This window comes from Alexandromys fortis, unplaced genomic scaffold (assembly GCF_014885135.2).
Source record: "Alexandromys fortis isolate MF-2015 unplaced genomic scaffold, M_Fortis_MF-2015_v1.1 scaffold_51, whole genome shotgun sequence".
Lineage (NCBI taxonomy): Eukaryota > Metazoa > Chordata > Mammalia > Rodentia > Cricetidae > Alexandromys > Alexandromys fortis.
Genome location: NW_026067925.1, coordinates 5,010,946 through 5,035,574, shown reverse-complemented (window position 1 = coordinate 5,035,574; position 24,629 = coordinate 5,010,946). Strand labels below are relative to the sequence as shown.

At 36.5% G+C, this 24,629-nt stretch overlaps 1 protein-coding gene across 5 annotated transcripts in view; it reads left to right on the top strand.

Moving 5' to 3' along the window:
* Nucleotides 1-24,629, top strand: part of Akt3 (AKT serine/threonine kinase 3) — a 226,339-nt gene that overhangs the window by 134,630 nt on the left and 67,080 nt on the right. For 4 of the 5 annotated variants that reach the window (XM_050142949.1, XM_050142951.1, XM_050142954.1 and 1 more), the window contains 4 exons: nucleotides 6,465-6,609; nucleotides 11,822-11,953; nucleotides 20,814-20,879; nucleotides 22,278-22,346. In XM_050142949.1, the coding sequence (XP_049998906.1) occupies nucleotides 6,465-6,609; nucleotides 11,822-11,953; nucleotides 20,814-20,879; nucleotides 22,278-22,346 (412 nt within the window). The remainder of the gene's footprint in view (nucleotides 1-6,464; nucleotides 6,610-11,821; nucleotides 11,954-20,813; nucleotides 20,880-22,277; nucleotides 22,347-24,629) is intronic. The other variant, XM_050142952.1, reaches the window with a different exon arrangement.

Below are 24,629 nucleotides of genomic sequence, written 5' to 3'. Positions count from 1 at the left end.
AGCATGTATGTTAGTATGCGTAAGTCTGGGGAATTGAACAGAGAGAAAATATAAAAAAGAAACATAGTCTAAAACTAAGGTAAAACTTTTGTAATTATGATTACTAATGAATGTTTTTAAATAAATTTATTTTAAAAAAATATTTTTTCTCATTGTACACATCAATCCTAGTTCCCACTCCCTCCACCTCCCTCTAGCCCCACCCTCCTGCACTCCTCAGAGAGGGTAAGATTTCCCATGGGAGGCCAACAAAGTCTAGCACTTTGCTTTACCAAAGCCCTCCCTATTATATTTAGGCCTAGCAAGGTATCCATCCAAAGAGAATGTGTTCCAAAAAGCCAGTACAAGCAGTAGGAATAAATCCTAGTCTTCCCACAAGTGGCCCCACTGTCTGCCCTAGCAATACAACTGTCACCCACATTCAGAGGGCTTAGTTTGGTCCTGTTCTGGTTCCGCTGCTATCAGGTCAAAGTCAATGAGCCTTTTTTTTAGCTCAGGTCAGCTGTTTCTGAGGATATCCCCATCATGGTCTTGACCCCTTTATTCATATTATCACTCCTCCCTCTTTTCGACTGAACTTTGGGAGTTCAGTCCATTGTTCTGCTATGGATCTCTTTCTCTGTTTCCATCAGTTGCTAGATGAAGGTTCTGTGATGAAATTTAAGATAGTCATCAATATGACTATAGGGCAAGGCCAGTTCAGGCACCCTCTCCTCTATTGCTTAGGGTCTTAGCTGGGGTCATCCTTGTGGATTCCTGGGAATTTCTCTAGTGCCAGGGTTTTTTTTTTTTTTTTTTTTTTGCTAACCTCGTAATGGCTCCCTCAATCAATATACCTTTCCTTACTCTCCCTTGCTGTCCTTTCCTTATCTTGACTTATGTTCTATCAAGTTCTCCTCCCCCTCCTGTTCTCCCCTTCTTCTTTCCTTACACCTTCTCCATGCTCCCGATTTTCTCAGGAGATCTTGTCTATTTCTCCTTCCCAGGGCAATTCATGTAACTCTCTTAGGGTCTTCCTTGTTTCCTAGCTTCTGTGGAGCTGCGGATTATAGTCTGGTTATCCTTTGCTTTACATCTAGTATCCACTTATGAGTGAATACATATCATGTTCATCTTTCTGAGTCTGGGTGACCTCACCCAGGATAGTTTTTCAAAAGTTCCATCCATTTGCATGCAAATTTCAAGATGTTATTGGTTTTTTTAACCACTGCGTAGTACTTAATTGTGTAAATGTACCACATTTTCTTTATCCATTCTTCAGTTGAGGGCCCTATAGGTTGTTTCCAGGTTCTGGCTATTACGAATAATGCTGCTATGAATATAGTTGATCAAATGTCCATATAGTATGATTGAGCATCTTATGGGTATATGCCCAAGAGTGGTATTGTTGGGTCTTGAGGTAGGTTGATTCCCATTTTCTGAGAAACAGCCACACTGATTTCCAAAGTTGCTATACAAGTTTGTACTCCCACCAGCACTGGAGGAGTGTTCCCCTGACTCTGCATCCTCTTCAGCATAAGCTATCTTTGAGATTTTGATCTTAGCCATTCTGACTGGTGTAAGATGGTATCTCAGAGTCATTCTTATTTGCATTTCCCCGATGGCTAAGAATGTTGAACATTTCCTTAACTGTCTTTTGGCCATTTGAGAGCCTTCTGTTGAGAATTCTCTGTTTAGATCTGTACCCCATTTTTTAATTGGAGTATTTGGTATATTGATGTCTAGTGTCTCGAGTTCTTAATATATTTTGGAGTTCAGTCCTCTATGTGGTGTGTGGTTGGTGAAGATCTTTGTTCATTTATTAAGGTTCCTTTTGGTCTTATTGACTGTGTCCTTTGCTTTCTGAAGCTTCTCAGTTTCAGAAAGTTCCAATTATTTATTGTTCCTCTTGGTGTCTGTGCTACTGGTATTACATTTAGAAAGTGGCTTCCTGTAACATGAGGGCCTGCTCGCTGGGGTTTCTGTCCTGCCTGGTTCCCGCAGTCATTATGTCCCAAAGAAAAATCACACAGAGTTCTACATTAGATATAAACTGATTGGCCCATTAGCTCAGGCTTCTTGCTAACTCTTATAACTTATATTAGACCATTATTATAGTATATGTTAGCCACATTGCTCAGTACCTCTTTCAGCGGGGCAGGGTCACATCTTCCTTTTTCCGTGTCTGGGCAGGACTGGGGAGGGAGCTTCCTCTTTACCACAATTCTCCTGTTTTTCATCTGCCTCTTCTTCCTGTCTGGTTTCCTACCTATACTTCCTACCTGGCTACTGACCAATGAGCATTTATTTAAAATATAATTGACAGAATACAGACCATTGTCCTACATCAGTTTTCTGTGCACATGCATTGAAAGCTTCTTTCCACTTTCTTTTCTATGAGGTAGTGAATGGTTTTAATTGTGAGTTAGGCTTCACTTAGTGAAAATTGGTGATCTTGAATACCAGTGAGAAGAGGATATCCAATAAGAAGCAGGACAGAAAATAAAAACTGATGATAGTCGAATATGGGGCAGATTATGCAATGAGGCACTCTTATAGATACATCATTGAACTTTAATTTGAGAGAATGAGACAGAAGAATTTAAATTAATAGTGCACGAACATTTTCTAAAGTGTCTAGAGATACATTGTCACAGAACCAAAAGTTCTACAAATACCAAGTAAGCAAAATACAAAGAAAATTACTATTTCAGTAAGATTGGCTGTTTTTTGTTTTGTTTGATTGGTTTTCGAGACAGGATGTTTTAGTTAGCAATAGGCTATGAAAGGACACCATGGCTGTGGCTGTGGCAACTCTTATAACTCTTATAAAGGGGAACATTTAATTGAAGTGACTGCTTATAGTTTAGAGGTTCAGTCCATTATCATCATGGGAGGGAGGATGGTGGCATGCAGGCAGACATGGTGCTGGCTGGCTATATCTTGATCAGAAGGCAACAGTAAGTGGTCTGTGACACAGGGAGTAGCTTGAGCATAGGAGACCTTAAAGCCCACTCACACAGTGCTGCACTTCACAGAACCAGGCCACACTTACTCCAACAAAGCCATGCCTCCTAACAGAGCAACTCTTTTTGGAGGCCATTTTCTTTTAAACTACTACCCAAGGTTTTTCTCTTTATCCCTGGCTGTCCTGGATCCTGTTTTGTATACCAGGCTGGCCTTGAACTTAAGAGATGTGCCTTCCTCTTCCTTCTAGAAGCTGTAACGAAAGTAAAGGCATGTGCCACCACACCTAGCTGTCCATTAAGTTTGTTAAATACCATAGTTAATGAGAAAGAATGTTTATTCCTCAAAGGAGCAACAGATCAACAGGTAGCATAACAATGGGAAAAATTGATGAAGAATAACATATTGAATAAAATAATAATTGGCGATAATGTATTCATATCCCCAGAGTGCTGAAATCATGTAAGTGCCAGAATATGTTCCAAGAATGAAAAGAAATTTAAAATACTTTTAGTTAGAGGGATCATTGAGATGACTGAGTAGGTAAACTTAAAAAAGCATCACATTTAAGGGGAAGAATTATATCAATAGGTAGGATTTGTGCAAATAAAATTTAATTGTAGTTTCAAAAGCCTTTAACTGAACTTTTCTCTTATTTTTCTGTTTTGAAATTTTTTGATATTTTACTTTTTAGATGATAATTTAATTTTTTGAGAAGTTCATAAATGTATTTTATCATATACACTTTTCATTTATCCAAAAACTTCTTCTAGACTTACCTTCTTCTCCTCTATACCCACCTCTATTTTGTGCTCTCTACTCTTCCTTAGAAAGTGCTGTATAGCAGTAAATGCCATGGTCCTTTGACTGGTTATAGTCTTTCTACCCCATTTTCCATGATGTTCTGAGTCTGAGTATAGGAATTGTATTGTAAATATATTAATTAGTGTTGGACACACAATCGTAAGTTAGTTGTTCTCCGAATTTTGACTAGTTGTGACTTTCAGTAATAGTCTCCATCTTCAAATAAAAGTTTTTTTATTTTTGTTGAGCAAGAGGTGAGACTACACTTACCTGTAGTTGTAAGGATAAGTATTTAGAATGCAATTAGAGGCTATCCTAGGAAGTCAGTCATAGTAGATTGTTCTCCACGATACATGACCTTATCAGCCATGGGTAGTTTGCTGACTTTACAATAGAAGGCATGAATTTCCACATATTGAGCAAACCTTAAGTTCAGTTGTATGGCCATTGTTTATACTCCTAGGATGTAAGGGCCACTATTTCACCTTTCAGAATATCTTAAAAATTCTTGTCATTGTTGTTCACAGGCATTACAGCTGGTTAGTACTATTGATTACTTTCTCCTGTGGCCGCTCATATATCTCCTTCCAGAACTATGAGAATTAGTTCTCAAGGAGGGGACTTCCATGTTAGATTGCAACTGATTCCTCTGAATCCTGTGTCTTAAGTGTTTAGTGTCTTTAGTAGTGGAGTTTTACCTCCCTTTTCTGGAAGGCAGTGAAGCCTTTCAGCAGTAGCCTATATTGTTTGGGGTCTCTTGAACCCATCTTCCAATAGTTCAAAAGGACTTTTTCTATGCCTGGCACCAAGGTTTTTTCTCTTCTTTTTGTGTCTTTTATATCATGCATCTTATCCCAGTCATTTCCCTGTCCCTTTGTATCCACCCTTTGCCTTTGCAACACCCCCCCCAATAAAACAATATTTAAGAGAAAAAAGGGGAAAAAAGAAAAATCTCATCATGGAAACTATAGTGTCACACACACAGTCACACAGTAAATCTTTTGTCCATGTATCTTTACCAGCAAGTGCTCATTGCAGAGCCATTGGTCTGGTTGGAGGCCTCTGGTTTCTGCTATACTGTCAATGCTGGGCCCTCACTGTGCCTTCTCCTGACTATCTTATTGTTACCCTGTATTGTGGAGATCCTGCAGCTTTGGGTCTGTAGGACTGGCCTCTTCAGTTGCTCCAGCAGATCATGGATAAGGTGGATATTGGGGTGGGCTAGCTCATAACCCTGGTTCTGAGCTTGGGTAATTGCAGGGTTGTTTAGCCCATCAGTTCTCTCTTCACCACCATGAGGAGCTCTCCAGCATTGCCCTGGCTAGTTCATCCCTTGCAGGGATGAGCAAGGGGCTTGGCCAGTTCTCATGCTTTTCACACTCTCATGGTTGGCTCTCCCACACTTAAACCATCAGGGCCAGTGCTACTGTGTTGCCAAGACAAGGTGTAAGGGCCACTCTCCTGAGTGCTGTAGCTGATGACAGGGAGGAACAGCTCTCCAGTTCTTAGAACCTCAGGGCAGGCTCTCACACTTGCCTCAGGCATATTGGGGTAGGGGGCATCTCTCCCCTGCCCATACTTCCATATGGTAGATGAGGGGCAGAGACTGATCTCTCACGCTCATGGTTTTGGGACCAGCTTACCTGCATGTGGTAGTCCCCTGTCTCCCCTCACCCCATCCATCAACAGGATCAGCTCTGTTGTACTGTCCAGTTGAGGTTCAGGTCCCACTTTCCTGAGTGTTGTAGCTGTTAAAGGGGAAGGTCAGTTCCCTGCCCACTAGAGGCAGTAGGGGAAAGTGGGGAGGGCATCTTTTTCTCAGCCCCACCACTACACTACAGGCAAGGGAAGTGATACTACTAGTTATGCCCCTCTCATGCCCTCAGGGTTGGCTCATCCATGCCCCTGTCTACAGAGTCAACTCTATTGTACTGCCCAGATGAAGTGTAGGACCCTCTATCCTGTGTGCTTCAGCTGGTGAAGGGCAGGGCTGGTTCCCCCTAGATGCAGCCAGTGAGGGCTGAGGCCAGCTCTGTACAGCCTTATCCTCTCAGCCCCCAATGGTGTCAGGAGCCATGGGCATGAACACAGACTGAGACTGCATCAGGGCCAAGAACTCAGATGTGGGCCCCAGCAGCAGCCCAGGCCCAGACATCACCATGGCCCTGGGTGCCAATGAATCCACTCACCTCCCTCACTATTTCCAGCTTTCAAATAAGCCCTTGTCCACAAGACATGAACCATTCTGTCTGACTGCCCCCCTCCCACATACCACACCATACATTTTCTCACCATAACAGTGCCTTTCTGTATGGAACTACAAGGCACCATGTGGGCCTGTGTTTTCTCCTTGGAGTCTGGAGTGTGGGTCTCCTTGTTCTACTTAGTCCATCATAGTGCTAGGGGCACCAGGGTTTTTGTTTGATAGCCTATGGTTTTTGTGGAAGTACTGTCACCCCAAAGGGTAATTAAATTAATGTGTATATATGCATGTGTGTGTGTTCGTATATAATGTGTATTTATAGACAAGATTTTACATAATATAATTTCCATAGAAGTGCTACTCCTGACTCTAGGCTTTTAGGATTGTTATCACCTAGAGATGATGGCAGACAGGATGGCTACACAGAAGATTATTTGCAGTCATCTTATAAATTATAAAAGGTTTAAGTAACTTAACGTTTGTTCATGAGAAATTGTACTCATTTTTGTAGAGAAGAATGGACAGAAGCTATCCAAGCTGTAGCAGACCGACTGCAGAGACAAGAAGAGGAGAGAATGAATTGTAGTCCAACTTCACAGATTGATAATATAGGAGAAGAAGAGATGGATGCATCTACAACCCATCATAAAAGAAAGGTAGAAAATGATGATGACTTATTTTAACTTCTAAATACAGTCTTTAGATTCTAGAAAAACTATGATGAAAACTGCTTCTGAGAGAGGTGTTAGTTTTCTTATTGTATGTATAACTTTGTGAACCTAAAATACCTGTTCCTTAAAACCTAATAATGTGCCAGCACTGCAGTGTGAGTGCTTGCGGAGCTTGCGAAGGAGTGGTGATTGATGTACTTTATAGATGACATCTCAGAAACCAGGAAATTAAATGTCTGCCCCTTGAATTCAACTTCATCAAAGCTACCTCAAAAAGTGAGTCTTAGAAATAACACATTTTCTTTTCATTACTACTCATGAGCCAATAAAGGAGGAAAACCACAACTTTTCTTTCCTCAGTGTTCCATATTAGTATATAATTTTATAGGAATTGTAAATAATATTTTTCATTACTATGACTTTATTTTTTAAAATATGGGATTCAAAACTAGTCTAATGTGATTATTTGAAAATTCAAACATATATGGAAGAATGGACTGAAGCTATCTAATCTGTAGTTGATGGCCTTTATAGTAGACTGATGAAATGTCACTTGCATGTATATCTTAAATATACATTTGCTGTTTATTTTATAAATCCTATTCAGGTGTGAAAAATGCTCAAAGTATTACCAATTACATTTTTCACTTGTTTAATTAATTAGTTAATTAATTTTTCAGTATTGGCATTTTGAACTATGAGTTATGCAAATGTTTCTCTACTACTGAACTCTGCCATTTGTTGTTAGTATGGTGTGTAGAATTGCCTTTCATGTTAGATTTCTTTGGTTCAAATCTTTTCACTTCCACATGCTTTGAACTTAAGAGAAATGATAAAGTCACAACTTAGAGAATTAATTCACTATGTAAAGTTTTTTCTTTAACATTCTGTACTTGATGCCTGTGAACTTTTTCAGTCTTTTTATTTTTAATTTTCTTCCATTTTGTTTTATATGCAAAATATGGATATTTTGCTTTCAAGTGTATCTGTGCACCAAGTGTGTGCAGTGGTCAGGGAATTGAAAAGAGGGGAATTGTAACTTCTAGAACTGTAGTTAGACACAGTTCTTTTTTTTTTCTCTTTTGTATTTAGCATTTAATTAGTAACATATGAGCTTACTCACTCTGTACCATTACTTGTATGAAATATATGTTGTATATTACATTTTTTTTATTATTTATTTTTTTTATTGAGAATAAGAAAAAAAAGTTTCCGCCTCCTCCCAGCCTCCCATTTCCCTCCCCCTCCCCGCNAAAAAAATCCTACATTATACCCTTGTCAAAATACTAATTACACAGAACAATAAAATTAAAATTATCAAAATCTGTAAGACAGAAAAAATGCAAGTCTGATCCAAGGTATATCCACAATAGACTTCTACCAAACTTTGAGCAACCTACCTCCAGTTCTTAAATTATTTTTAAAAGAAATAGTAAAGAAACAAAAGAATCACTTCCAAACTCATTCTCTGAATCCAGTATTGCTCTAATACCCAAACAAAATAAAAACCCACACATAAAAAATAAAACCTCATCAGTCCTCATTGTTCGCCATGATCAGAGTCCGGTTTTATCCCATGCTTTTTCAGTCACAGTCCAGCTGGCCTTGGTGAGCTCCCAATAGATCAGCCCCCACTGTCTCCGTGGGTGGGTGCACCCCCTTTGGTCCTGACATCCTTGCTCGTTTTCTAACTACAGGTTTTTTACTAGAAATACAGCCTGTGTGCTGAACTGGTCTGCAACCTCTAATATGTCCCCTTTCTGTCCTTTATATAGACAGATCCTCTCTATGTGGTTGTTGATTTGAAATAGTGTTTATTTTAAGTTGATTTCTCAGTCAGGAATATGAACATAACTTATCTTTACCCATTTATTCAGATGAGACATTTCCTTTTGCACAGATGTTTATAACTTGAAGTTTGACTGCATTAATAATTTTGAATCAGGTTCCAATTAATCTCGTCCTTTGAATTTTAGACAACTGCATTAAAAAGGAAGTTATACCTGCTCTACCCTGTTAATTTTCTGGAATTCTAAATATATGCTTAACAGATCAGTAAGATACTGAAAGATCTAAAAATGTCATAAAGCTATTTATAAATTATTGTTCTATTTTTGTCTTCAAGAATTTGGGATAACAATAATATCTAGTAATTGTGTATATTAGTATCTGTTTTTAGTGCTTTTAGATGAAAAATAAAGAAGGTACTACATGCCATGTTGAGCAATATAATCAATTTTTGGCCTGGTTATGAGTCTTTTTACCTGTTTATTGCCACGAAATTACCAGAAACAATAGCTGTGTTCTTTCTTACGGTTTTGTTGCTGGGTGGGCTGTTCTGCTGTTCTAATAAATTATTTTTGGCTGCTCATGTACTGGCTTTGAAAAACCCAAAGGAAACTTTCTGTTATGTCCCAGGGTTTGGTGTTGACTTTTGCCTTTGTTATCTTCATGGTTTATGCAGCTTCTCTGTGCATGTGGTATCTTATCTTCCAGGGTCTTAGTACATAGTCTTTCCTCCAACAAGCTAACCTCAGCTTCCACATCGAAGGAAAGCTAACAAGGGCCTTTGAGGTTCAGCCTCAATGCCCCTCAGGATTCATAGAGGATGCTAAAGCAAGCAAGGGCTAGAGATCTGAGGACAAAAATGAGTCTCTCATTCCATGCTTCTTTGTGCCAGTTTCTTTTTTTATTGTCTTGCTTCTATCCTAATACTCCCATCGTACTTCTAACTTCTCCTTGATTTCTCTCCTTCTTATCTCAAAATACTCTTTTTCCCAGGAGTCTTGAAGTGTTGAAAAAAATGCAATAGTTGTCTTTCTTTGATCAATACCACATTCTTAGAGCAAGTGATAACACAAGAGTCCAAGGTTATAGGATTAAGACTATGACCAGAGGGCGGGGTGTACAGTGCCCATTTAGATATGTTTTGAGACATAGGTCTTTTGTCAGTCAACAGGTAAGCAAAGAATTGACGTGCTTTTCTTAGTAACCTTAGATGGACATTTGTGGCCCTGACCTTGTGCATAGCTGTAAGGTTCCAAACTTATGATCTATTTCCAAAAGCCTTTAGTCTAGTTTGAACTTGCTCTGAGGTAAAAGAGAGCTAATTGTGTGCAGTTTGCCTGAACAAAAGAATAAGGCAGGCTTTTAAGTGTCCATAGTCCTTGTGGGACAAATAGATCTAGTTATGACGCATGTCCCAGTATATATTCTATGTATCAAAATTATACAGCCAAATGAAAAGTCATCTTCCTGGCCACCCATAGATATATACGCCCAGTAGATGGGATATTTTCATGAGATAGACAGAAAAGCAGTGGGAAAACACCCGAAGTTATTCTTAGGGAAGAAATGAAGTTCTTAGGTAAGCAATCAAGTGACTCATGCAAGAAATTACAGACAGGAACAACTGTTTTCCACAACTAGTAAATCCATGGCCTTTCCAGGTGGGGCTCCCTATCATTGAATCTCTCACTGCTAGTGCCTCCTGTTGAACACTAGTTATCACCTGCTTCATTTCTCATGGCCCCTGACAGAAAGCTGTCTCTTGAGAGTTTCTATGAGAAAAAAAAAAAAATGAAGTGCCATAGGGTGGCTTTGGAACTGATCAAAGACAGTTTAAGAAGCCATGAATTTGAAAGAGAGCAGGAAGATGTACGGAGGGGCTGGAAAGAGGAAGGGGAATGGGAAAATTGTGTGCTTACATACTATAATATTTTTGATCCTACTGCACGTACTGGCTTTGTGGGAGCCTAGGCAGTTTGGATGCTCACCTTACTAGACCTGGATGGAGGTGGGTGGTCCTTGGACTTCCCACAGAGCAGGGACCCTGATTGATTTTTGGGCTGACAAGGGGAGGGGGGACTTGCTTGGGGGAGGGGGAGGGAAATGGGAGGCAGTGACAGGGAAGAGACAAAAATCTTCAATAAATAAATTTAAAAAAGAGAAATAAAAAAAATAAAAATGCCAATCAGACAGATGGAGAGTCAGGGAGGGAGAAAGGAAGAAGAAGGGGTTGGAGGTGGCAAAGAGACAGTGTTGCTTGATGGGAACAAGATAGTCATATATAGGGTCTAATGCTTTGCTTCTTATCCTCTGAGTTTGTAAAACTGTTAGTGAAATTAATATGTCGAGCTATCTATTATTTTTAAATGACTGAATTTGATACTGTTTTCCATTTATGTGCAGCTCCATTTGATTTATAATTGAATCAATAAGTATATGTTATTTTCCTGCTCTCTTTTTGACATTTATATTTTCCTTTGAACTACTCATATTAAGACATTGTAATTTGACATTTGGATAAAATTATCAAAGTTATAGGTAAGTTATATTAAAATTGAATGTAGCCATTCACTTACGAAATATTTAAAACGATTTTTAATGTCAGAGTGCTTCCTGGCTTCAAGGAGTGAATTGAAAAATACTTCTCCCGTTTTAGTTCTCAGGAAGAGTTTGTGTAGGATTGGTACCATTTTTTTCTTTAAATGTTGTGGACTTTTCCTTATTATAAAAAATGTTAAGAGAAATTCAGTTCTTATATAGGGTTCTTTAGCTTTTCCGTTCCTTTGTCAGTGAGCTTTTGTAGTTTGCAGTGTGAGTCATTTGCTCATTTCATTTTGGTGTTATTTTGCTGGTATAAAGCTGTTTATTGTCTTAATTAAGGTCACTTTAATCTCTGTAGGTTTTGTAGTGATGTCACCTTTATCATTTCATGAAGATAATTTTATCTTTGTGTTTATCTTCCTGATCAATCTGACTGGAGATTACAGTTTTTATTGCTCTTTTCTCCTGCTTCTGCAAAAATGATTTTTGCTTCTATTTTAAAATGTTTATTTGTATATTCTTTGATATCACTTTTTTCTGAGGTAACACTTAATTTAAAACATGAGAACTTGAAAATAATTTTTAAAAACCTTATTTTACTTTTAAAAACATTCTGTCAGTTAACTAATAGTTTGACTGATGGAGAAATTCTAGGTTCAAAATAATTTCTACAAACGCTGAGAACTATGTTAATTATTTTCAGTATCCAAGGTTGTTCAAGAGACAACCAGTAGTAAGTTTTTTTTGTTTGAAATTGCTCTAGAAATTACTAGGATCAATATTGAGTTTACATTGCAAGTATTGCAAGCAGACTAACAGTAAATTATGCCAACTATTTCATCATAGTTTTCTAATTTATATTTTTCAGACGATGAATGATTTTGACTATTTGAAGCTACTAGGTAAAGGCACTTTTGGGAAGGTTATTTTAGTTCGAGAGAAGGCAAGTGGAAAATACTATGCTATGAAGATTCTGAAGAAAGAAGTCATTATTGCAAAGGTAACTGAGTCTAAAAGCCAGTGATTAATTTTTTTTTAGTATGCACATGTATCTGTGCACATTCTTGTAAATGGTATAGAGATTTCATGAAGCAATCAAATATTGAGTATAAACTATTACTTGCAATAATACCTATGAGCAGACAAAATTATTAATTTAAATATTTTAGCAGTGTATAATATATAAATTATGGTGAACCTGTCTTATTCCATTGAGCAAATATTTTTACTTTAATTTGGAGGAATCTTTTAGGTATATATTTGTGATCCATATCACTAATTATGTTAGTGTTTTCACTATTTTTCTAGAATATATATGTACCATATCAATTCAATATTCATTCATCGGGTGAAGGACATATAGGTGGTTTTTATTTCCCAGCTATTATGTATAGAGCAGCAATGACTATGGCTGAGCAGGATCTATGGAGTGGGCTGTTGGGTCCTTTGGACATATGCCAACAAGTGGTACATATGGGCCATATGGTAGGTTTATTTTTAGCTTTTTGAGGACTCTACCCTAATGATTTCTAGAGTAGCTAGATGAGCTTGCAGTCCACCATCAGTAATGTGGGTTCCACTCTCCTCATAACTCTGGAGCATTTGCTGTCAGTTCCTTTGGGGATATTTGTCAGCTGATTGGTAAGATAAAATTTCAGAGTTTTTTCATTTGCATTTCCCTTATTGCTAAAGACTTAGAACATTTTTGAGTGATTCTTTTTTTAGCTGTTTCCTACCCTTATTTTAAGAATTCTCTGTTTAGATCTCAGATGAAAAAGAATGGGCCATTTATTTTTATACTGTTTTTGAGTTCTTTATGTATTCTGGATATTAATCCTCTGTCAATTGTAGAGCTAGCAAAGACTTTCTCCAGTTTTGTGGGCCTCCTTTTCACCTGGTAGATTGTTTCTTTATCCATGCAGAAGCTATTTAGTTTTCTGTCATCCCACTTATCACTTGCTGGCCTTAATTCTTAGGCAAAAAGAGTCCTGTTCTGAAGCCCATTTTTATCCCTGTATGCTGTGAAGTATTGCCTGTTCCTTTTTCTAACACTTTCAGTGTTTCAGGTTTCACATTTAAGCCTTTGAGCCATTTGGAGATAGTTTCTATACAAGTTGATAAATAGGGATCTAATTATATTCTTCTGCATATGGATATAAAGTTTTCTAAGCACCGTTTATGAAAATGCATTCTTTCCTAGAGCATATTTGTTATCGTTTTCAAATATTAAGTGGCTGAAGTTTCATGTCTTCATTCATGTTTGAATTTTCAATCTTATTCCAATGCTCTATATGTTTGTTTTTATGTCAGGATCATATTTTTATTACTGTGGTTCTGTATTATAGCTTGAGAGGTGTGAAATGATAATCCAGTATTGTTCTTTTTGTTCAGAGTTGTTTTGCCTATCAGAGTTTTTTTTTTGTGATTTCATATGATTTTAGATTTTTTTTTCTATTTCTCTGAAGAGGAGATAGAGATTTTGGTTGGAATTGAAATAAATCTCTAAGTACCTTTTTGTGGAGTGGTAATTTTCACACCATTAATTTTAATAATTTGTAAGTATGGAATGTCTTTCCATTTCTGAGTGTCTTTATCTCTTTCTTGAGAGATTTCAGGTCTTCATTGCAAAGATCCTTCACCTCCTTGGTTAGGTTTATTCCTAGATCATCTATTTTCTTTTGACTTTTGTGAATGAGAGTGTATACACAACCTCTCTTCCTGTATATTTGTTGTTGTTGGTGTATAGAAAAGGTATTGATGTGTTCAGGTTGATTCTTTATCCTTTCATCATTGATCTACCTTAGTAGACAGATTGTACGTGGCATGGGAGAAGACTGTGGTTCAGGCAGGGCGAGTTCCACCTAAAGCCTATTAGTGGGATGCTGTACAGGAGGGATGAACAGAGTAGTCCTGAGCAGTGGTTGTGGGCCTAGGCTACACCTCTAGAGGATTGGAGAAGGTGTGTTGAGGGAAGGCTGGGGACTCAGATGGGGACTCTAAAGAAGGAACTGTAGGATCTGGCTGATTTGAAACATTAGAAATAACCATTTGTTGAAATTTGAGAGAAACACTTTAGAACCTTTTAATTTCTTTCTGCCCGGTTCTATAGTAGTTTTCATTATGGATTCCATTGTAATTATAGTAATTATTTTTGCTTAGAAACATTTTGATAATGTACAAAAACTTTTTCAATAGACTTATCTTTATCCTAAGTTATTGCTATCTTTAAATTGCATCTTTTTATATTGTGTGAATGTATTTATTTTTCGATATTTAGAAAAACACTGTGACATTGCAATTCGAGATTACAACTACTATAGTGTATCATTTTACATACTTGACCTATAGTAGAGGTCCTTATTTCTCATGTAGTCTCAAGTTATAATATTCTTTTATTCCCAACAGAAGGATTCAGCTTCATCATTTCTTATAATGCAGGGTTAGGGGTAAAGTAGCTCACTCAGTGTATGGCATATCTTAGAGACACCATAATTGAGGCTTTGTTCAGTTTTTTAGCAAACTTATTATCAGCTGTGACCTTAGTTTTCCTCTAAGTACTCAACTTTGGTTTTGCGTTCTTTTCATTAATTTATTCTTTAGGTTGTTTTTATGCCCTTTGACATATTTTCATTTTTAAACTATTATATAGCCTCTATTCATTTTTGCAGTTAGGATTAGATAATAAAACATTGCAAGGGTATTCATTTATTTTAATGAGAATAGCTAACTAAATAAATCCTAGTCTTATTCTTAGAGTGTTTTTATTATTGTAGTAATAAAAATAGAAATGCCCTTTGGTTATTAAGTAGTCGTTTTGGAAAGATTTGAGTTCTAGGTATGGTGATTGATACCCCTTGTTGGACATTCTTGGAGGCCAGAACTTTTTTCATCCTCTTACACTCTTTTTTTTTTAATTTTATTTTTATTTTTATTTTTTTTTAATTTCTGCCTCCTCCCAGCCTCCCATTTCCCTTCTCTTCCTCCCATGCCACTCCCCCTCCCCCCACTCCTTTCCCCATCCCTCTCCAGTCCTAAGAGCAGTCAGGGTTCCCTGCATTGTGGAAAGTCCAAGGTCCTCCCCCCTTCATCTAGGTCTAGGAAGGTGAGCATCCAAACTGGCTAGGCTCCCACAAAGCCAGAACATGAAGTAGGATCAAACCCCAGTCTTTGGCTTCTCATCAGTCCTCATTGTTCAGAGAGTCCGGTTTTATCCCATGCTTTTTCAGTCACAGTCCAGCTGGCCTTGGTGAGCTCCCAATAGATCAGACCCTCTGTCTCAGTGGGTGGGTGTACCCCTCACGGTCCAGACTTCCTTGCTCATGTTCTCCCTCCTTCTGCTCCTCATTGGGACCCTGGGAGCTTATTCTGGTGCTCCAATGTGGGTCTCTGTCTCTTATCTCCATCCATTGCCCGATGAAGGTTCTATGGTGTTATGCAAGATATTCATCAGCGTGGTTATAGGATAGGGCCATTTCAGGTTCCCTCTCCTCAGCTGCCCAAGGCACTAACTGGGGACATCCCCCTGGGCACCTGGGAGCCCCTCTAGATTCAGGTCTCTTGCCTACCCTAAGTTGGATCCCTTAATTAAGATATATGCTTCCCTGTTCCAATATCCATCCTTCCTTTATCCCAACCATCCCATTCCCCCAAGCTCCCCCCATCCTCCCCTTCTCACATTTCTCTCCCCATCTCCCCTTACCCCAATCCTACCCCTTCCCCAAGATCCCAATTTTTGCTCGGCAATCTTGTCTACTTCCCATATCCAAGAGGATAACTATATGTTTTTCTTTGAGTTCACCTTCTTATTTAGCTTCTTTAGGATTACAAATTATAAACTCAATGTCGTTTATTTATGGCTAGAAACCAATTATGAGCGAGTACATCCCATGTCCATCCTTTTACACTCTTAAAGTGAAATATGTAAATATGCATTTCCTAATCTGTGTAGGAAAATTCATGTGTAGCTTTTTTTATCCATAAAGTCAATCATGCTCTATTATTTTACCTTTTTATATGTAAATGTGAAAAAACTCCTGAGCATCACCAAACATATGAAAAACATCTGAAGATATAGAATTAACAGTAAACCACAATAGAGTTCATGCTAATGGAAACAGAACACGCAGAAGATAAGTTGTCAACTATGAACTAGTGTTTTATAGAGAGGTATTGAGTATGAAACAAAACTAGGCTTGATAAACAGAGCATAAGAATGAACAAATATGAATCTAATTATAATTATTATAGTGAAAATAAAATAAGGAAAGAGAAATAGATTTAGGAGTTTATCTGGGAATGAGAAACCAAAAATAAAGATATGGACAATATTGGGACAATAATTTTAACATAGAATCTCATTCAAAGGAGATAGAATATCTGAGATTTTAAAGTTAAAGTAATAAAGTACAAGATATAAAATTTGCCAGAATTGAAAAAGATTTTGGGTGGAAGGATCTACTGCATGCTGGCAAGTAAAGGAAGCAGCTCCCTTATTCCTAGGTCTTCATGTTCAGAGTGTTCTGAATGTCAAAGCAGTATACTTTCTAGCTGAAGAAGTGCTGAGGGCGGTAGTGGCAGGATATTGTGGCAGTCAGAGAGTATGGCACTCCATCCAGGGTGTGTTTGAAACAGAAGCATCAATTATAAATACCACACATAGTACTTGAGAATGGTAATGCATTGTTCATGGATAACCTTTGTCCCCTTTGAAATAGATATCAACATCTTAAGCAGACAAAATAATGAATAATGATAAAGCAAATAGAGAGGAATGAAGTTTTAGAAAGTCAAATCTAGTCCAGTGCTCAAACTTTAAGATGATTTAGAGCTTGATACTTATGACATGTCTCATAAAGAGCCATCCGAAAAGCAGACAAGGTTGCTAATGAGACAGTGATCCTTGGAAGTTACTGTGGTTTAATTAAAAGAGTGTCCCTTCTGCTATTATGTCTAATACTCACTTCATCTTTTCATTTACTTCTCTGGAGGGAAGGAGGAAGTAAATGTTTTCAGATACAATGTATTCTGATGTCAGAGTCAATTACAGGAGAACTATTGCCAGTATACAGAAAATAATGTGATTAGAACAAGGATCTGGTTAAGGAGGTATTCAGATATTTGAAGATAGGAGGAAGTGGAAGTAGAACTGGGCATTACAATTGGAGATAGAGATGGATTAATACTCTTTCATCTGTACTTAAGAAATTATGTTCTGTAAACTTCAGTTTACTAATACACTCATGAACTTATACCCAGGTTTCACCTTTGTTAATGGTATAAACATGTTTTCCTGTTTTGTTTTTAATTAATAGTCTGTTTTCTTTCCTTCTGCTTTTTCTCACTCACTTAAACAACACAACTGTCATAAAACAGCAAGTGTGCAAATGACGAAAGACTCTTAGGCCATTTATCTTGGAGGGTTAGTGATAAAATTGGAGAGATTAGATCTCATGCCCTCAGGAAATAGTCTCCTCCAAAGTGTCTTTCTCTGAAAAAAATTAGTCTCGAAAACTCATTATTTAGTTTTTCAGGATGGACAAATATATGGAAATCTATATTTGAAGGAAATCTGTATTTTTATGAGAACATTCTTCTAAATTTTAGTACTTTTAAAGCTCTTAATTTATAATAATCATCAACAAATGAAGTTTAAATAGTCATTGCATTGTTTTAGCCACTGAGTTTGCCAATGTTATTTTTAACTTCTTGTTTTGACATGTTGCTTTTAGCTGTAATTAAAAATTATTGGCATCTGTGTTTACTTCTTAGCTTGTATGTACCATATCTTCATAGAAAAACTAATTAGTATGTGTAATACAGTACCACTAAATTTGCATTAATGGGAAATTTTCTAACCATAAATATAAATTAATGATAAAAATTCGGTTAGTATATTAATTGGTCTATCCTATTACCTTTATATTGTGTTCTTGTAACAAAGAATTTTCTTAACTTTTGTCTCTTCATATCTTTGCTTCACCCTGCATATGTGGTTAAGTAGATTGAAGAATTAAGAGGAATAAAGTTTGTTCCCCCGTGAAATTTACTAACTGACCTAGGAAAATACTGTATATCATGTGGCCGTCTTACCAGAATAAAAATGAAACACCCTATAAAAATGATTTCTAAAGCATCACATTATTGTTTCTGCTATTAAGTTAGTTTGTTATTCACTATTTGTAGTCTTTCTCTACTTTATTGACTCAGATTACTTAGCATACTACTCCACAGTAGGTAAATGTTACCTTTTCTGTAAATACCTATCTCACTGCATACATTTCTTTTGATGTACCTTTTCAGTGTAGGCATGTAACTTTTAGAATATTTTTTTGATTTTATATCTAAAAATATCTCAAACTACCTCATCAGTCTAAATTATCTTATTTCTAAATCAGAGTACTTTAATGGTCTCCTTTCTGTTTTACTCTACTCACCAATATAACATCAGTAAACCTTAGAGAGTATAAATCACATTGTGCTAGCCACCGTGCCCTTCAGTACCCATTGGATTACATTACTGAGCTTATGTTCCATTTGTTTTTCCTTTCTATCTTACTTATAATATAAATTCTCTCTTGTTAATACATATTGTTTTTAAATTGAATAGTTACTTATCTTCACTAGCCTGTGAAAGGGCTTTTTCTCCAGTGTGTAAATCATACCTAGATGATTCTGCGTAGTTGTTGATGTAATGGTTAAATAAAGCAGCTTTTGGATTTATGACATTCAGCTCAAACATTAAGTACTTGCTGTATGCTAGCCATTATGCTAGATAATAATGGGTATACAAATCTGTAAGTTCTTGTGTCATTTCCTCTTCTGATTTATTTTCTAATAAAATGTTGCTATAATTGATTTAGGCAAATTACTATAGTATGGCAGTGACTTTCAAATTGTTTGAACACTTAAACCTGGCTCTTATAAAATAAGAAAGACTGAAGTGGTTTATTTATCTTTGGCTTAACTTGCTTTAAATACTACATTGTTAATTCACTTTACTCTTTGTTCATACACAGTTGGTATTCCCTTGTTTATAATATTAGCTTTTTATATATCTGTTTCTTATTTTTCTTCTAGGCATAAACTAAGGTAAAATGCTTTTGTAAGATAATAATAATTCAGTGTCTTGATGTTGTACTCTTCATTCCTTTCTTTATGATCTAACTTTTATTTGTCAACAGTGTTGTTGATCCAGCAAGGTATTTGTTTAAGAATTTCCTAGAAGCAAATTGGAGATGCCCCTCCCTCCCTCCCTCCCTCCCTCCCTCCCTCCCTCCCTCCCTTCCCAGCCTCCCTCCTTTCCCCACCCTCCCTTCCTTAAGATGATCTACCTTTGAAATCTGAAACATGTTTTCAACTCCCCATATGTTAAATAATCCCTTCTAGTTTTCTTTTTACAAATCACAATGGGAATTTGATTTTTACAAATAAAGAACACAATTGGGGAAATATGTTAATTTTTGTTTATTTGTTTGTTTTATATACCTTTTAAATTTTTATTTATTTATATGTTTTACATCCCAACTGCAGTTCCCCCTTCCCAAATCCACTCCTCCTCTGTTTCTGTTCAGAAAGGGGCAGGCCTCCCATCTGTATGACAAAGCATGTCAAGTTGCCATAAAACTAAGCACCACCCTTTATATTAAGGCTGTACAAGGCAACCCAGTATGAGGAATAGGTTCCCAAGAGCCAGCCAAAGCATTAGGGACAGCACCTGCTCCCATTGTTAGGAGTCCCACAATAGGACCAAGCTACACAACTGTAGTATTTAGAGAGAGCCTAGATCTGTCCCATGCAGGTTCCCTGGTTGTTGTTTCAGACTCTTGAGTTCCTAGGAACTACGTTATTTGTTTCTGTGAGTTTTCTTGTGACATCCTTGACCACTCTGGGTTCTGTAATCCTTTCCTCTCTTTATCAGACTTCCCCAAGCTTAACCTAATGTTTGGCTGTGGGTCTCTGCGTCTGTTTTTATCAGTTACTGGATGAAGGTTCTCTGATGACAGTTGGGGTAGTCACCAACCAATCTGATCACAGTTCAGGATGCACATTTATATTGCTAGGAGTCTTACTTGGGGTCATCCTTTTGGATTTGTATGAGTTTCCCTTACATCAAGTTTCTTCCTAGTGCCAAAATGTTTCCCCTTTCAAACATCTCTTTCAGTACTGACCCATTCTACTCCCCCAACCCGATCCCTCAAGTTCCCATCCCCACTCACCGCCAGTCCACCCAGGAGATCTCTTCCAGGGAAAGTACATTCTTTTTATGAAATATGCTTGCATTTTAAAACTTACTTGAAGTAAAATGTTTAAGACCTGTAAAAAGAATATTAAAAAGTATCAAGCATAAAACATGTGATTTTGCACTCTGTTACTTTTTTGCAGTGTGTAATTTAGAATTAAATTGTGTATCCTGTGGTTCCTTTTTAAATAACTGACTGTTAATAAGAGAGTTTATTTTACGATCCTCACTGAATTGTGTTTTAATGTCTCCCTGAATAAAGTGTATAACTGTGGAAATACTAGCTTAGTTTTATGCTATAGTATAAGCTGGTAAGCCATTTCTTTTACGGGAAAAACCAACATACTTAATTTTTTTCACCTTGAATAATTTTATATCATTATTTATATCATTTAACTAAATATGAGTGAGTTTATATGAATTTTTATCTTCTACCCCTCAGAATTAAACTAATAATTTGAACTTTGGGTGTAGTGGTGGAGGGGAGGCTAGGCCATAGAGGAAACATAAATATTAATACCGCTTTTTTATGTCTCAGCAGTATCTTCTGGTTTCTGAAAATGCTGACAGTGTTGTGTGTTTAGTACTTGTGATATGTATTTATAGTTGTCTTTCTTTGTAGGATGAAGTGGCACACACTCTTACTGAAAGCAGAGTACTAAAGAACACCAGACATCCATTCTTAACAGTAAGTGCTTAGAGAATGTTGTTAGGACATTGTAAATTTAGGAAGATTTTATTATTGAATGAAACTATGACAGTGTTTCAAGTAATATTTACTTAGTTATACCACATTCTTTATGACAGAATGTAAGTTCAATTTGTTTGAAACTGTTGAATGATGTGAATTAAGTGTATCATTTGTATAGAATGCATTTATAATTCTTCCCATTGTCTTTGTACAATTTTTTAAAAAACTTTCTTTCTTCTTATAAATCTCTCTGATTTAAATATATATCCACAGACCAAGCAGGTCTCCTTTGGTGTTTTAAGTTCACTGACAAAATGGTAGACTTTTAAAAGCTTATTTTGTTTTTTAACAGTTGTGCAATCCAGGCATATAGCTCATGACTGTAATACTGGTACTGAGGAGTCTGTGACAGGAGGCTCTCCCCATGTTCAAGGCCAGCCTGGGCTTCCTAGTGAAATCTAGGGTACCTGGGTTACAGGGTCAGACCTATCTCAAGAAAAAAATCAAATGAAGATTTTACTTTTTATTTTTTTTGTTTGCTGGCTTCATATAAACATTAAATTTACCACATAATATGGTCTTCAGTTTTCAAAGGCCAAAATTTTAAATGAACAGATTTCACAGAAATAAGATCCCTTTCATGATAGAAATACAGGAATATGGACTGTTTTAAATACAGGGAGTCCTGCTGTGTTTTCTTCATTAGAGAAAATATGAACCATGACTTAATTCATGCAGCATGTTTTTAAACAGACTATTTTACATCTAGCCTGGGATTCTATATATTAGAGAATAGTTTATAAAGTTTCGCTATGTTCCATACTATACCAAGCATATTAAGATTAAAATAGCAGCTATTGTTTAAAAGTAGAACTTTTAATAACATTTTAAGGCTAGCTAAAGTAAATATTTTCACAGTTATCAATAGATTCTGGTCTTTGCTAAAGTGTTTCTTGTCTGTTTTCTAATATAGTAACATTTTAGTATATTCTTATGACTTATGGAGTTACCTAGTCTGACCTTCCTGAGTTGGGCTGGGTTTTATCCTCAGTACATACAAAGTAACACTGACACGCCATTGATCATATTGAATAAAAGCAACTGTGTTCCTGTGGAACTTTCCCTAGAGTTCCTTGTAGAGACTGGGAGATGAGAACTAGAGTACTGAGTACTAAGTCAGTCTCAGGTGGAACAGCAGGTTGAGAGTGCTCACCACCATTACTAATTTGTTTTTACCGTATTTCTTAGAAAGCATTCTTATAAAGTAAATATACTCTTAAAGAACAACACTAGTCCATTAATTATGCTCACTGCTTTCAAGTGCTCTATTTTTGGTACCATTATACTTTTAAGACTACAGGATTATAATTAACATTTTTTCTTTTTTATTTCAAGTCCTTGAAATATTCCTTCCAGACAAAAGACCGTCTGTGTTTTGTGATGGAATATGTTAATGGGGGAGAGGTGAGTCAAGAAGTCAATCTAGCATTTGCACGGACTATTTTCTTGAAAGTATTACAAGCAGTGTGGGTTATGGTGGTTCTCACCCTGACGGGTTTGCCTAGTTCTTCCTGTTGAGTAAACAAAAGCTGGATAGCTTCTAGTGGGGTATTGTGGTCACTGGAAAGCATAATCACTTTCCTTATTTTACTATATTTTGAAACCTAAAATATTTTACTACAGTGTGATTTTTTTAAAAAGGGACATAGTTCCCTTTATTCATTGATTTTAGGTTTATTTTATGTTGGAGTGTTCTGCCTGCATATGTTGTGCCCGTGCAGCATGTTTGTGCTTAGTGCCCACAACAGTCAGGAGAGGACATTAAATCCTGTGGAACTGGAGTTAGAGATGACTCTGAACCAGCATGTGGGTGCTGGGAACCTAGTTCTCTGCAAAACAAATTCTCTTAACTGTTGAAATATTTCTTGAGTCCCAACAGTATGAGTTTTGAAATTATATTAATAAATTGTGGAACTATAGGTACATAGTTATTTAGTTTTAGATAGTTTTTCAAATAAGCCTGTGAAACTTCTAAAAAGTTTTTTTTAACCTATTTTGAACTCAACCAAACAGTATTTTACATAGATATATATAGTGCAGCTGTGCTTTTTCCCTTGTATGTATGTAGTGACCAAGATGATAATTGAGATTTAATAGATCTTACACTTTTTGAGAGAAATTAAGTCGTTTCACTTGTACCTTTCCTTTATTTTCCTTCCTGTTTTAAATAAAATCAATGTGAAGAAAAAGTGAAATGAGCAGAAACAGTAACTGGAAATGCTTTACATTGTGAGCTTTCTGAAATGAATGTATTAAAAGAAGCTTGTATCTTGTAGCCTAGAGTCTTATTTCCCAATCAAAATAAATACCTACTGTGGAATAGTTTTCATAAAGATTATCTGGTATATAGAAATTACTGTGTTTGAAAATTTTATTCACTCACACGGTGAATATATTTTGAGTGTTTAGACAGTACAGATTTTTCTGAATGTGTTAAGACATTGACTTTTCTATGAAGGAGTATATTGTTTCTCTCATATGACATGTAGGTGTATAGAGTTTCTATTGTGAGTATATTATCAGTTAGAATATCTAAGCTCTAAGTAAAAATAATAAAAGACAATTCATTAAAGATGGACTCTGAGGGAGATTATTAGTGGACTGTCTAAGCTGAAGTGGCTCTTTAGGAAGAGATGATAGCGTCTCACTGGAGGGTGAGCACAGAACAAAGGAAGCTTGAGCAGTAAGATAACAATGACCCAAGCACAAAAACTTGGAACTTCAATTAGATGCCCATGGAAATCTGAAGAAGATGCATGGTTTGGAGCTGTGGAACTGGTATCTTAAGAGCTAGTTTGTTGGATGTGGGTAATAAAACCTTTATTGTAAATATCCATACATAGTTTATGTTGTAATCGTGTGAAATTAATGGATATACTCAAGTTATGAAAAAAGTTTTTAGAGTGAGACTATAAAATTGATTTTTAAACAGCTTTTGCTTTTTGAAATGTTTTTAAAAATAATTTGGAGATTATATCTGTTGAATTAGAAAGTAAAGGAAAACAGATTTGCAAGATCTCCACCTAAAGGTTGTAATTTTACTTGTAGAGGTGGAAATTAAATTAATGAAACCTCCATATTGGTACCAGTCAGAATTTAAAATATGCATACTATTGGAGTCAGTGTGATATCCAGTTCTCAACGTGTTGAGATCTAGATTTTCCTGAGAGACAGGCCTCTTGGCATGTCTGTGAAGGCTATCTCAAGTTAATTGAGGTGCTAAGACTACTCTGTGAGTAGCACTGTTCCCTGAACTATATAAAAAGAAACTGTGGACAAATAGAAACATTCATCATGTATCACTTTCGACTCTGAACTGTGGTTCTATTGTGACTGGCTGCCTCCAGCTCCTGTAACTTCCCTGCCATGATGGATTATATTCTTGAACTATAAGCCAAAATAAGCCCTTTCCCCCTTTAGTTGCCTTTTTCAGTGAACAACTTGAAAAGTAACTGAGACACTCAGCAATTCCATTTCCAGTAATTGTAATTCCAAAAATAAAGATAAATGACCAAATGGTATGTGAATAAATACATTTGTTGTACAAGTATGGTGTCTTAAATGAACATTCAGTAAGAATGCTGATTAAGTATGTCAAATGTTGCAAGATGGGATAATATAAAGCATGCTACTACTATTATGCTGAGAGAAACATAGATCATGTACATGTGAATATTTCATTATTCA